Here is a 14,432-nt window from a genome sequence, read left to right as displayed (position 1 = left end):
AACAGAGTTAGATTTAATTATAGATTATTTTTTTAATTTGAATTAATATACTTTTTTTTTTACTGGTGAATTGGCTCAGGAACTAAAGATTAGACCTGTATTAACTGGAAAATATCCACGCTAGTAGAAAATTATAAATATGCTTTATATTAACTTGATCTGTTAGTCTCTGACATAGCTGACATTCTTCTTTTGTGTTTCCTCTTGAGGTAAATCCACCTTACTTTGTGCCACTGGTTGAAATTGTTCCGCATCCAGAAACAGATCCTTCTACTATAGAGAGAACATACGCTCTTATGAAGAAGATTGGACAATCTCCTGTCAAATTAAACAGAGAAATTGAGGGATTTGTTCTGAATCGGCTCCAGTATGCAGTGATAAGTGAAGCCTGGAGACTTGTGGGTGTATGTATATATTTTTCCAATTTTTACACACTGTCAGTTTTGTAGAGACAAGCAAGATTGTATATTTAAATTTCTTATAAAATTGACTTTTTTATTAAACTATCCCTTATGTACATGAAAATTAAAATTAGCGTCTAAGTTAAAAACAGTAAGAAGTGATGTCAGTAATAAATAGCAAAGTTTATGAAAAACTTTGTGATATGATCTTGACAATTATCCTTTATCCTGCTTTCATTTCAGAATACTGTCATTTTTCAGGACAATCAAAAGAACAATGTTGAAAGTGTAGAAATCAAGATACTGATTTTTATTTTTTCTAGGTTGTCTCACTATTTCCTGTTATTTTTATGAATGTTGCTGGCTTACTTTTCAGTTGTTATGAAATGTTTTAAATGGTTCTCTGTTTGGCCTTTTAGGAATTGAACTCTTAGGTTCATTTGATACTTGCAGGTAAAGACAGATTTCTCCTCCTCCCATTCTGACTTCTAGCTGAGAATCATCTGTTTGTTTTGCTTCAGCTTTTCCCACAATTGCATGTTCTGTGCTACAAAATCCATTCTTTCACCAGGAAGAGATGAATTATGAAGCTGTTGGAATTCTGTTGAAGAGATTTAATTGGTGTGAGTGGGGCTGACTTTTTTTGTCATGAATGACTTTGATTTCTTTTATTTTTTCTCAAGCTATTTATAAAGTGCAAAGATATAGGTAAAGATCTTGAAACTAAGGTAATATTAGCATAATGTAAATAAAACAACTCTTTCCAAAGCAGTATCCAAACATATTTGCTCAACTGATTTTACTTTCAGTTAGCTTCCACTAGCAACACAATGCAACAATATAAAGGAGTTGATGAGTAATAATACACAGTGATGCTGGGAAGGAACTGAGCTTCTACTGGAGATGTTTCTTTAAATTAAAAGGTATCTGCTATTAAAAAAATTTAAAGTGACATCTGAAGGATATGATGAAAAAAATCCTTCAGAAAGCTGTACTAATGTTGAAAGACATCGGATAGAAAGGATATTAACCTTTAAATTATTTTTCAACCCATAATAAGGCTAATCAAGAGAAACAAAGAAAAAGAATGAAAATAAAAACTACTACCAAAAATGTGAACAAGGAAGACAAACCTCTAGGGGAAAATGGCTGATGTTATTGCTAGGCCACTCTCCATCTTTGAAAGGTCGTGGAGAACAGGAGAGGTGCCTGAGGACTAGAATAAAGCCAACATCATGCAAATCTTCAAAAAAGGCAAGAAGGGAAGACCCAGGCAACTACAGGCCAGTCAGCCTCACCTCCATCCCTGGAAAGGTGATGGAACAGCTCATCCTAGAGGTCATCTCCAAGCAGGTAGAAGATAGGAAGGTGATCAGGAACAGTCAGCATGGATTCACGGGGGGAAATCATGCTTAACTGATGTGATATCTTTCTATGACAAGACGACTAGCAGGGTACATGAGGGGAGAGTGGTGGATGTGGTCTACTTTGACCTCAGCAAAGCTTTTGACACTGTCTCCTGCAACATCCTCATAGACAAGCTCAGGAAGTGCAGCCTGGATGAGTGGATGGTGGATTGGCAGTTGGCTGGATGGCAGAGCTCAGAGGGTTGTGCTTAGTGGTGCAGTCTAGTTGGAGGCCTGTAGCTAGTAGTGTCCCCCAAGGGTCACCAGAAGACTGAGGGGAGACCTCATCAAAGGGTATAAATATATGAGGGGGAGGGTGTCAAGAGGATGAAGCCTGTCTCTTTTCAGTTGTGCCTGTTGCCTCTCATCTTGTTGCTGGGCACAAACTGAAGCACAGGAGGTTCCGGCTGAATATGAGGGGGCACTTCTGTGCTGTGAGGTGACAGAGCGCTGGGACAGGCTGCCCAGAGAGGCTGTGGGGTCTCCTTCTCTGGAGATACTCAAAACCCACCTGGGTGCCATCCTGTACAACGTGCTCTAGGTGATCCTGCTTGACAGAGGGGTTGACTAAATGGTCTTCAGATGTTCCTTCCAACCTCAACCATTCTGTGATTTTGTTTACTGAACAGTGATGCTCACCGTTAAGGAGGCTCCCCAACTCTAAACTTTCTTTAAAGGAAAAGGGTCTAAAAGTTGCTTCAGTCATGTGAAGAACAAGATTTTTAGAAGTGGAAAGACAAAATGAATAGCAGCAGATAATGACGGGGAAATTGAACTTACCAAAGACTCCCAGAACTCAAATATTAAATTGATGAAATACTGGTGTAAGCATCTTTTTACACACCTGCTAGCACAGTACTGCAGAAATGGAAGTTAGCACTTACACCTGAGTATTTTTTTAAAAAAAAAAAAAAAAAAAAAACACTTTATAGAGTAGTTAGCAAATTGTGGACCAGTAAGTTTGGTAATGCGTAGGCATATATATCAGGGAAGGTAATGTCTCAAAAATGTAGGTTTTCTCATGACTCAAAGAGGCTTAAGCTGAATTGTGAAACTTGCTGTCACAAACCTTGGATGCCAAAACTATGAATTGGTTCAGTGGACATGTAGACACAAATTTATGTTAAATGAAAACAATGTAGAAACAACCTCCAGCTCTCAAAATCTGAAAGACTGGACTGCTGGGAGCTGAGATTCTGCTTGTGATTGAAGTATGAAAGTATTGCTCTGTATGTGCTCTTTGATTATGGAAAGATAAGAACACTTTGTAGGCTATTATCAGCGGTGGAAAAAAGCTACTGACTTGAGGTGAACTTCCAGTATGAACCTGTACCTTTAGTATAAACCTGTGGGTGGTATGTTAATAGTAACACAACACAGTGCTTTAAGCACTGACAGAGTTGCTTTCATTGTACTTCATCTAAGTTTCCAAGTTGTTCTGGTTTTGTTTAATTTTATTGCATTTCAGGCAAATACACATTTAAACTGCAACAACTTTGATACCTGGTATTTGTCTAGACTTCTGAAATGGAAATACAATCAAAGGTGTATAGTTTCAGCTGTATGACTTGGGGCTAAACAGCCCTTTTGGGGGAGAATCACTACGGATAGGTGAAAAATACAAGCCTTGAGCAGTTTTTCTTCCTACTGTTGTGCAGCCAACTTAGTCATTTTCATTGTAAGTCATGTTCTTTTGGTGTTTTCCACTTTCAAAGTGGGGAAAAATGTATTTCTTGGTTCTGACTTTTAAAATCGGTTTTTAGTCCTTATTGTTGAGGGTTAAAATATTGTGAAAAACATCATCCTCCCCAGCTCACAAGTTTTGAGAAGCTCTTAAGAACACTGAATAAAATTTAATTTTTATTTTGTTGCTGCAGAAGTCCACATTGATACTTCCTAGTAACAAAATTTTTTGCTATTCTAGGAAGTACTTAAGGTGGAAGCTACACTACAAATATTAGCAATAGAGACATTGTAATAAAATCTGCTTGTCCAAAATGACCCTATTATTAATCCTTTTGTGGTTAGATAGGTAAATTGCATGTATTAGATTTGGCAGTCTAAAACATTTTGGATGTAGAACACAGGCATTCTTGTGAAATTACTTATGATTGCTTTGGTATTTTAATGCTAATAATTGTATACTGTTTTTGACGTTGTAAAAGAACAATGAAATGGAACCATAAAACATGATTTCAAGCATACTTGTTTTATTACTGGTTGTAAAATGCCAGAGCAAGTGTCTTTTTATGCCAGCAGTTAATTGTCATAAATCAATCAGTTCTCATACTTCTGTTATAAGTTTTCTTTGAATTTGCTTTTAACATGGTGAGTACTTGGGGGCAAGTCTATATTGTCAACAGAGGACTGCTGTATTTGCATTGCTTAATATCAGTTCTCTGACATATGCGGAAATATTTATGTCCTTGTTAAAAATGCCATGTGTGAACCAGGAGAGGAACACAGCAGTGGTCTTAAGTGTTTTGAAGCCACTTGAAACTATCTTAAATCAGCCCCTTTATGTAAACAACCCTCTGTGAGGACTTTGAAATGTGAACTTGACAATTCTTATCTGGGTCTTCACCTGAAAAATATTTATAGTAATAGCGGGGGGAGAAGTCTTACACCTGCACACATGTGCAGATGTACTTTCATGACAGTCACCTTTTCTTTTCCTTTTGTTTTGTTTTTTTTTTAATCAACTGATCTTAATTCATCCAAGAAACTAGTTGAAACTTCACTGGTAGTATTTATGTAGCCTTAAAAAGGGCATTGGTGATAGTGCAGCTGTACCTGCATGTCTAAAATTTACCGGGAAAACATCATCAAGAATGGACTGAACAGTTTGCAGGGTATGTTTTAGTTCCCAAATGTAGCTTGGTAACTGACAGCTTGCCAGTCCCTCTTTTCTTCAGCAGTGTTGTGATGAGATGTGTGAGGCATGGGGCAGGAATCACACTACAGGAGAAGGGCTCTGATACAAAGCTATGATTGTGTCACCTAATGAGGAGCATTTGAACCTGGGGCTGTACAGAAAGCAAGCACTGCAGTCCCAAAGCCTTCATTGTTTGCTCTGAATTCCTGTGGTAAGTGTAATTGCCTGCTGGATCCTGCATTGGACTTGCCAACTTCTGCCATGTGGGGTCTAAGAGTAGGGAAGTCCACAAGAGCCAGAAATCTGATGGGGGGGCCTGCCAGCAGGTTGCGATCAGGCTCAGACTCCACATGGTGACCTAACTGCACGTGGGCATGGGTGCTTAAGCAGAGCACAGCAAATTTCAGGGCAAGGTGATTAAAGTAGAATCATAGAATCATAGAATATCCTGAGTTGGAAGGGACCCTTAAGGATCATCAAGTCCAACTCTTGACACCGCACAGGTCTACCCAAAAGTTCAGACCATGTGACTAAGTGCACAGTCCAATCTCTTCTTAAATTCAGTCAGGCTCGGTGCAGTGACCACTTCCCTGGGGAGCCTGTTCCAGTGTGCAACCACCCTCTCTGTGAAGAACCCCCTCCCCATGTCAAGCCTAAATTTCCCCTGCCTCAGCTTAATCCCGTTCCCGCAGGTCCTGTCACTGGTGTTAATGGAGAAAAGGTCTCCTGCCTCTCGACACCCCCTTACGAGGAAGTTGTAGACTGCGATGAGGTCTCCCCTCAGCCTCCTCTTCTCCAGGCTGAACAGGCCCAGTGCCTTCAGCCGTTCCTTGTACATCTTCCCCTCCAGGCCTTTCACCATCTTCGTAGCCCTCCTCTGGACACTCTCCAACAGTTTCATGTCCTTTTTATACTGTGGTGCCCAGAACTGCACACAGTACTCGAGGTGAGGCCGCACCAGCGCAGAGCAGAGCGGGACAATCACCTCCCTTGACCTACTAGCGATGCCGTGCTTGATGCACCCCAGGACACGGTTGGCCCTCCTGGCTGCCAGGGCACACTGCCGGCTCATATTCAACTTGCTGTCTACCACGACCCCCAGATCCCTCTCTTCTAGGCTGCTCTCCAGCGTCTCATCGCCCAGTCTGTACGTGCAGCCAGGGTTTCCCCGTCCCAGGTGCAGGACCCGGCACTTGTTCTTATTGAACTTCATGCGGTTGGCGATCGCCCAGCTCTCCAACCTATCCAGATCCCTCTGCAAGGCCTTTCCACCCTCATTCGAGTCCACAACTCCTCCAAGTTTGGTGTCATCAGCAATTTGGATGCTGTGTCTTTGCAAAAGATGTTAGGGTCCTCAAGAGCACCCTTGAGCTGGTATATTGAATTTGGGCACAAACTGAGTGAATGCAGGACTGGGACAAATGTGGAATGGGAGGTTAACGTGACAAAAAATTAGAACTGGAGGTTGAGAACCCAATTTTAAGGGAAGTAGAAGAGCGAAGACTGGTTTGGAGACGTACAGAGAGAACACCTGGGTGCTGAGAACTTCGGTAAGGTAGATAACATGAAATGTTTTAAGGATACAGGAGTTCAACTTTACAAGAAGTTAGGAGCAAAGACTGTAGATTCACTTATGGAATGAAAAGAAAGAATTCAAGCAAATGCTCTCCTTCACGACAGGAGTGCTGCAATGAGATGCTTTATTTTAGATCTGAGTTAGTCTTTTCATGTGACACGATGTCTGATTGAATGTTGTTTTGATATGCAAGTTACAAACACTTGGGCAGTGTAGGTGTTCGTGGCAGGAACTTCTTGTATCAGTTTTCTCTCTCCTCAAGCTCCGCATTTATTCCTTGAAAATGCAGATATTGGGAAGACTCCAGTTCTCTGCTTCCATGTCTGCCTCTTTGAGGTCAAGTACCAGAGAACTTTCTGGGGGAAACTAACATAGGACCATCCAGTGCATATAAGACTAAAGTTCTTGTAGCCTTCATATTTTTAATTCCTTGGTTGCAAAGCTGTTTATAATGAGAGGAAGAGACATACTGTGAGATGCTGAGTTTGAAGACCCTTACTGCTCTGACCTTTTTAGTCGTCTTAACCTTAAATTTTGTTATTTTAAGTGTGGAACTATTAAAATAATCTGCAACCGATAGTAGGGAAAAATATCTGACAGCTTTCTCTATTATTTCCTGTTATTTACTTTCTCATACTTTTATTAACAGTAACCACTAGTGTACATGTGTCTGATTTTGTTCATAGCTCCTGGGAGCAGAGACCTCTTTATTTGCCCTTGTTTAGGAGTTTCAGCTACCTTTAAGAATCTGCTGAAACTACTTTGTGAGATGGATCATACGATGCATGTCTCAAAGATTATGTATTGTCCTCTATGTATGCCTTTAGTACTACTTTAATACAGATTTCGTTAAAAATGGGTTTACTCTTTTTAAGTTATAGTCATGGAGACTGTAGACAATAAGAATGGGTGGTCTTGCTATTTATTTTTTTGGTTAATCTATTGGAAAATAAGCAGTTGTGGTTTGGCTGTGTCCATTTTGGTTCATTTTCACAGCAAGAATGTGCATTGGCTTCAGTCCCTAATTCATGTACCTCCTGTCTCAGGTGGCTAGCTTGGCTGTTCTTAAATACTGGTAAGACTTCAAAATTCCAAATTTGTTATTATTAATTGTATTACAATGTTGTTCATAGGTCCTTTACAAAAAACAAAGGTAACAACTGTAGAGGGTTAAGCATGTAGTTATAGTGTTCTATAAAAAGGGGATATTGTAAAAGGAAGTTCAAGAGCCCAGGGAGAAGGTGTTGATACTCAGTGGCTCTTACAGGGTGAGGTGCGTGAGGGTGTCATGGGGGAAGATGAGGGCCAGCAAGGTAACAAGGTGTAAACTGTAGGACAAGTTTCTCAAACATGATGAAATGGAAAGAAATGGAGCTGGTAGAGGAATCTAGGAGAAAAGTCTTGTGCTCGAAATGATAGGACTGGAAAAAGATTTCATCAGGGTGTGGATCGAAGGGACTTGATTGAAGTGATAGTGAAGAAGTAAAGGGTGTAACGAGTGCTTTTGACAGAGAATGAATATATTAGTAGCAACTGGAGAGAAAAAAGACTGGATCTTGGAGATTCAGAGGATGCAGTGGCAAATCTGGAGACCTATTATGTGGTCAGGGAAGGAGTAGAGTCCAGAATAACTCCAGAAAGGCTGAAATTACTAGGAGAACGTGGTGAATTGGTAGCAGCAGAAGAAATAAGATTGTTTTTTGTCCATGACATATTTAATATGATGACAAGCCAAGTCGGTGACAGAAGTTGAGATGCAGGTGTGACTCACAGACATAAAACCTGGCAGGCTGGTCAGGGCCCAAAGGTGGAGATGGCAGAACCGCCACAGGCTTTTGGAAAGGAGAGCAGGGTCCCTACATAACAAGGATCACTAAGAAATTACCAGAGGATAATACTCTGGCTTCACAGGAGATTAAAATACGTGGGAAGATCTGATTGTGGTATGTAAGCGGTGTCACAAGCAGTGTGGAGGTTTCTGATCTAGTGTAAATCTTGAAGTTTAGCTGCCCATTCGGGTCACTGAAGGTTTTGGTGGAATTTGTTTTAAATTTCCTCCTTAATTCTGCATCTGTGAAAGTCAGTCAGCTTCTGGTAAACAAAGCTTTAACTTTTATGTACTTCCTCTTCCCTTTGACAAGCGCTTAAGGGGAAGACTTGCAAGAAGGGTTATGCAGAATGAAGAGGAGGAAAAATCCTCCTTGGGACGGTTGTTTCACACCTAGACTTAATGAAACCGGGTTGTGGAAGACTTTCTTGTTTACTTCTTAGCATAAACACCAGTCCTTGTGGAAGACACCTTGCTGACCTTGCACCCACCCTGCTGAATCATTCCACCAACTTATGATCTCCTTAATGTAAGTGGGAGTAGTTATCCCCTAGAGGAAGGCAGTTTAACATATTTCTTCCTTGTCTCCTCGTTTCTGAACAGAACAAGGTAAAAGACTTTTCTTTAAGAGGATCTGTGTGACAAAGAAAACTGAGCTTATATGTACAGAATAATAAGAGACCTCCGCTGGAAGAACCTTTTATTTTCCTTCTGTTAACTGCAATTTTTGCTTTTTAGCAGCCATAGCCATAACATTACAGCTTTAGGCAGGAGGCCAACAGCAAAGTACTCACCCTGTGATCCTGAGGGCCCTGGGTCCTCAAATGTTGGTACTGAAGCTGAAGACTACAGTATCGGAAGGAAGAGATCACTTTTTCATTTGAAAACTAATCTGCATTGATTCTGAATTGTTTCAAAAGTCTTATGTAAGCCTGTCAACTCTCTAATATTATAGTTTAAGTGCTGCTGCCATTCAGATGCTTGTCTGGAACTTGTGGTTAATTGTTTGTCTGCAAATCTTCATCAGCCTGAGAGGAGAAGAAAAAAAATCACTCATCAAGCACAGCTTTACCAGCGTAACTCATTGTTAGTTGTGGTGTTATTTCAGGAGAAAAAAACTTTCACAGCCCATGTGGTGCCTGTTTCTTTCACTGACACCGGTTCTGTAACCTGAATGCTGAGGTTTGCACTTAGACCTGTCTTTACACAGACCTTCTGGTCTTCCTCTAGACATGTTAACCATACCAGTGCCTTACCTTTGGGTTGAAGAAAATAATGCTTTCTTATCCCTGCCATTGTGTGCCTAACTGGGGGGTTGGAACTAGATGATCTTTCAGGTCCCTTACAACCCTAGCTTTTCTATGATATAATTAAATTGTTACCAGAGCTGGATGTTGCAAATATGGTGGGTTGGTGGTAATAATTATGTCATTGTTTCCTTTTTCAAGATAGATTTCAAAAGTCTCCTGCAACAGTGATTCAGACAGGGTTATTTCTGATAGGAGCAATGCCTACTAACAGATTGAGACTTGAGACTGAATATTATAAAAGGCTCTATTTAAACCTGAGATGATTAAAAACTCAGTTTCTTTGGTTATGGAAGTTATGTTGGTCCTTGGCTTATTTTCTTCTAAAGCAACAGCAGATGTGTTTGACAAACACAGAAGGATACTGTGGATGGGATTCAGCTCACTTAAGCTGAGACTTCTACAGTGTAGATATTAACAAAACATCTTAAAATGTTAACAAAAAAGTTAACAAAACAAAAAAACAGTCCTGTCTTGGCCAAGCAGACAAGTATATCTATTTGCCTGCTGCAGCTAAAGAAGGCTCGTGGAGCAAGAGGTCTTCTGTAGGGGGATCACCTCCAGGTAGGCTACAGGTAGACAGACAATTCAGCATCTCTCTCACCTTAACAACCAGAAGGAAATGATTTTTCTTTTGTCCCTTTGAATTAAGATGACAAGTTCTTGAAATGAAGCTTTGTCTGATGGAAGTAGTTAGAACAGGTCTTAGTTTGTCCAGGCCTTTCCAGTAGGTGGAAAATCAACCTCATATGATAAATATTATTTTTCTTAAGTAAAGCTGTAAGTTACTGTTCATTAACTCATTTTTATAAGCCTTCACGTACTTGCCCTAACCTGATGGGGGCGTTGGCTTTCCTGTAAGTGACACCATCTGGGTGGAACAGCAGCACTCATTTTTTAACAGGAGAAATTCTTCATTTTGTATACTTCCTATCCTGCCAACTCTGAGGTTTGAGACTGGTAATGAACTCAAGAACCTGGGCAGGTTGAGGCTGTGTAGGTTGAATATTCAGTGAGTTTTTTGGAAGGGAGTGGCAGCTGCATTGCCTGCGTGTTTGGTCCTAGCCTTTTTTTTCAAGTGGCCTCAGGGTAGTACAAATGCTGCACCCCCATTCTGCCAGTTGCAAGTCTGCACAAAAATCCTGAACTAGGAGAAAATGAAGGGAGGTGTAAGATTTAGCTAAAATTTCTGTATTTAAAAGTGCTGGTATGATACTTGGACTTTACTATAAACTCTTTTTGGTCATGTGCTATTAAGAGTGTCACCCTCTGATTCTCTTTTTCTAAGAAAAGTGTTTATGGGTTGACATAAACAGGTCAATTTAATTTTAATACATGGATTACTCTAAGTAGTAAGTATCAGGCAAATTAGTGTGTACAGGTAGTTTGTATTACATAGTGTATTAATCTACAATCAATTTAAAAAATAAGGTACTGTCAAAATGTATTTAGATTATGAAGTATGGTGATCTTACCAATGTGTTTTAAAAAAAAGTTAGGTGAATTAATGTTTATACTGAATAACAAGACTTGTATAGTAGGTGCACGATTCTGATGAACATTTACTAACTGCTATTTCTAGTCTCTCTTTGTATTACTTCTTAAATTTTATTTTTTTTAATTATATGCAAAAAACAATCAGTTTTGCATTAAAACTTAACATTCACAAGTTTTCCTCTTCTACTTCTGCCATATAGGAAGGAGTAATATCTCCTACTGATCTAGACCTTGTGATGTCTGATGGATTGGGAATGCGATACGCATTCATTGGACCTCTGGAAACCATGCATCTTAATGCAGAAGGTAGGTACCTTAAAATGAGATAAATATGGAGAAAGTCTTACATTGCATAATGTCAAAAATGACATCTAATTGAAACGCCAGCTGTGCACCTCATTTTTCCAAGACCTGTTCCAGTGCTTTGAAACCATTGCAGTACACATAGTTCAGGACTGTATGAGTGTCAGAAAAAAAGTGTGTCTGATAATTCCATGTCAACAGAAACTCACTTTCCATCGGTGAGTGCCTTTTTTTTTTTTCTTTGAGGAACTGGTAGCAAAAGGTTCACTGTAAGCACGGCTGGTGCTGGTTTGGTTTAAACTGGTTTAGTTCCTGAAGTGAAATTGTTTCTGTCTGCAAAACACCGTTCTTACAAAGTTAACTTAGTTGAAGCAGTGAGGTAACAGTTCAACACGCCTTGCATAATCAAGATAGATCTTAGGTGTTTCTGGAATTACATACATAAATCCAAGCTAAATAAAAGTTAATTGCATGGAATGAAATCAAAATTACGAGACTGGGGCTACAAAGGTTTAAGCAATAAATGTAACAAAATGTAAAAAAAACAACAAAACAAAACAAAAAAACATGAATGATCTTTACTTCCTAAAGACTAACTAAACACATTTTTAATTTTTTTTATGTTGTGGGCTGTCTTTATTCTGCTTTTGTATTGTCCTTGACATGGCAGTCCCCTTCTCCACTGATGGATCTTTCAGGAACTGCTGCAATGCATAAGAATACAATAATGAAATGAAAATAAGAAATGAAGATTGTAAAATATCAGTGGAAAATAGGAGTGTTTTATGACTACTTATTGATCAGTCACTTTGCAAAAATTTGTGTTTTTTAAGGGCAAATTGTCAATTTCCATATGAATGTGGAAATGTGTCCTCCACCAGAGGCTTTCTGCTTGTCAGTTTGGTGGCATACCAGTAAATTAAATGTCACAAAGTGTTTGCTTTTGTGCAATTGTTAAGGGAAACAACATCCATCCATCTAAGTAGAGGCATCTTCCTAAAAGCTTCCCCCAGAAATTTTCCAGTAATTTCTCTACTGAATGTAGACACACTCAATATAAAGTATATGAATTCAGAAGATATATCGGAACTGATGCACACTGCACATCCCTAAACACAGCAATCTACGTGGAGTCTTGCAGGCCAGGGTTCTCCAGTCCTTGCCCCCTGATTCCACTAACCTGCCATGCCATCCTCTGCATGAACTGTCTATGTGCAGGTGATTCTGTCAGAGCAACTTGCTAAACAGCCCCAACTAAAACATAAAAGCAGAACAACATGTGTATTAGTACCAGAAAAAAAAATGGTTTCAGAGACTGTATCATTCTTGGGTATCCTTTATCTTATTTTATATATAATCTTAGAATTTAGGATCATGGATTTAAATATATATATTCACTTGAGATTAATGGAATTTATAATCGTTTAGGTTGGTTTTGATATTCTTCCTGGAGTGCCCTCTGTGACATTTTAATGCTCCATCGTGATTCAGCTTCGTTTCCTTATTCCCACCAGAAAGTAGTTACTGTTATAAAACACTTCTGAAATTTCCCATCTCAAACCAGTTTCAAGTAGTATTTGCAACTGGTAGGTAGGTTGCTTATTCATGGCAGAGATTATCCAGATTCTAGATTAATGCTACCTTCGGTTAGTAATATTAGTGTTCAAGATCAGAGGAGGAAAATTAGAAAATACAATCCACGAGATTGATAAAGAAAAGGAGATTGAAGAAAGAGTAGCTTTGTGGTAGGTTTGCAAAATACAAAGTCAAAATATACCTATTTAGTTAGTTTAGCATTATATAACACTTTCAATTAAATATCTTTGAAATAATATAACTAGTACATTTGTGAACTGGGACACTTGCTGACAAGGTGCTTTTGTGTTTGTTCAGTAACTTTGATCACGAGAAGTATTCCTTCGCTCCCCATCTTGCAGATGCCTTTTCTTCAACTTCAGAGCTGCTTCTGTTTGTGCTGGCAGACTTATTCAAGCTGCTGCTCTAATCAGAGACAGTTCTACATCAAAATTGCTGATGTCAGGACACATGATGGCTTATGGGCACGCTTATACCACTGCCAACTTCTTTGTTTGCCCAGAATTGCTTCCCATAGTAAGGAATATCATGGATGCTTGCCCAGGACAGCACTCTTCTGATGCAGTGCACTAAGTGTCTATTTTTGAGCAGCAAAAGGAAATTGAGGTAGAGATGCCTCCATTCTCCTTTTTTGCCTGTCCAGCAGCTTTACTAGCTTCACAGCAGCTACCTTTCTAGACTTAAAATGGCAATTTTCCACAATCTTAACCTCACTGCTAGTCAAGGAGGAAACATAGTAGGGATGCAGGAAGCATGAGAGGAAAATAGTGTTTGTGGGAGATCCTGGAAGGTGGGGAAGACCGTTTTTCTCTGTAAGGGCGGTGTGATATTTTTGTTTGTTTTTGAATAAAGAATATTATTCCAGAGATTTCTTTTGAAGTCAGCGTTAAGGTGATGCAATACATCAAGATCCTCCCATGACCCTCCTATGTGCTAATGCCAGGGTTCCCATGTATTAGTTCTTCAGTCCTTTCCTGCATACTCATAAGTAGCCTTATCAAAAGCTATTATCTAGGCCACCTTAGACTACTGGTTAATCCATGCATGAGTAATGGGAATTCTGAATATGTGGCTGTGAGCCAACAGCTTTGAACATCAAAGTGATAATGTCAAGCCACTAAAAGGAGCAGAAGCAGCAACAGCAAGTTGAAAACTGAATGGCAACAGGCAAAGGTAACCTCCTAAAAAAAAAATAATTCAATTTACATATCATAATGTTGATTGTTAGTTTCACTTTCAGTAAGCATCTTATGATTTCTCATGGCAATAGCACAAGAAATGCCGTTACGTTCCTTTTATAAGGAACATGAATAGACTTCAGTAGAGTCACTTTACCTGTTTCCTTACTGAGGGATTATGTTAGCAGACAGTGTCACTCCTGTATAAGTGCCTGTATCATTAAAATATACATCCATCAACATCCATTTCACAATCTTTACTAATTTCACTTACAGCAATAAAAAGAAGTTTCCATACCAAAAGCAGTTCCATGCCTGTTACATGTGAAGATATTTAATATGATTTAAAAGATTGGACTAGATGATCGTAGAGGTCATTTCCAAACTAAGTGATTCTTTTATGCAGCCTCAGTAAGACTGTATCTCCTATTTCTTGAACTGGCAATTTGTTTGAAGACCTTAGGA

The 14,432-nt window shown here is 39.3% G+C and overlaps 1 protein-coding gene across 4 annotated transcripts in view; it reads left to right on the top strand.

Moving 5' to 3' along the window:
* The window catches only part of CRYL1 (crystallin lambda 1), a 63,343-nt gene that overhangs the window by 34,297 nt on the left and 14,614 nt on the right, over positions 1 to 14,432 (top strand). For all 4 annotated transcript variants that reach the window (XM_068671090.1, XM_068671108.1, XM_068671080.1 and 1 more), the window contains 2 exons: positions 210 to 404; positions 11,091 to 11,196. In XM_068671090.1, coding sequence (XP_068527191.1) covers positions 210 to 404; positions 11,091 to 11,196 — 301 coding nt within the window. The remainder of the gene's footprint in view (positions 1 to 209; positions 405 to 11,090; positions 11,197 to 14,432) is intronic.

The sequence above is a fragment of the Anas acuta genome, chromosome 1 (genome assembly GCF_963932015.1).
Source record: "Anas acuta chromosome 1, bAnaAcu1.1, whole genome shotgun sequence".
NCBI classification, from domain to species: Eukaryota; Metazoa; Chordata; class Aves; order Anseriformes; family Anatidae; genus Anas; species Anas acuta.
The sequence above is the reverse complement of the archived record's forward strand: the minus strand, read 5'-3'. Positions and strand labels throughout refer to the sequence as shown.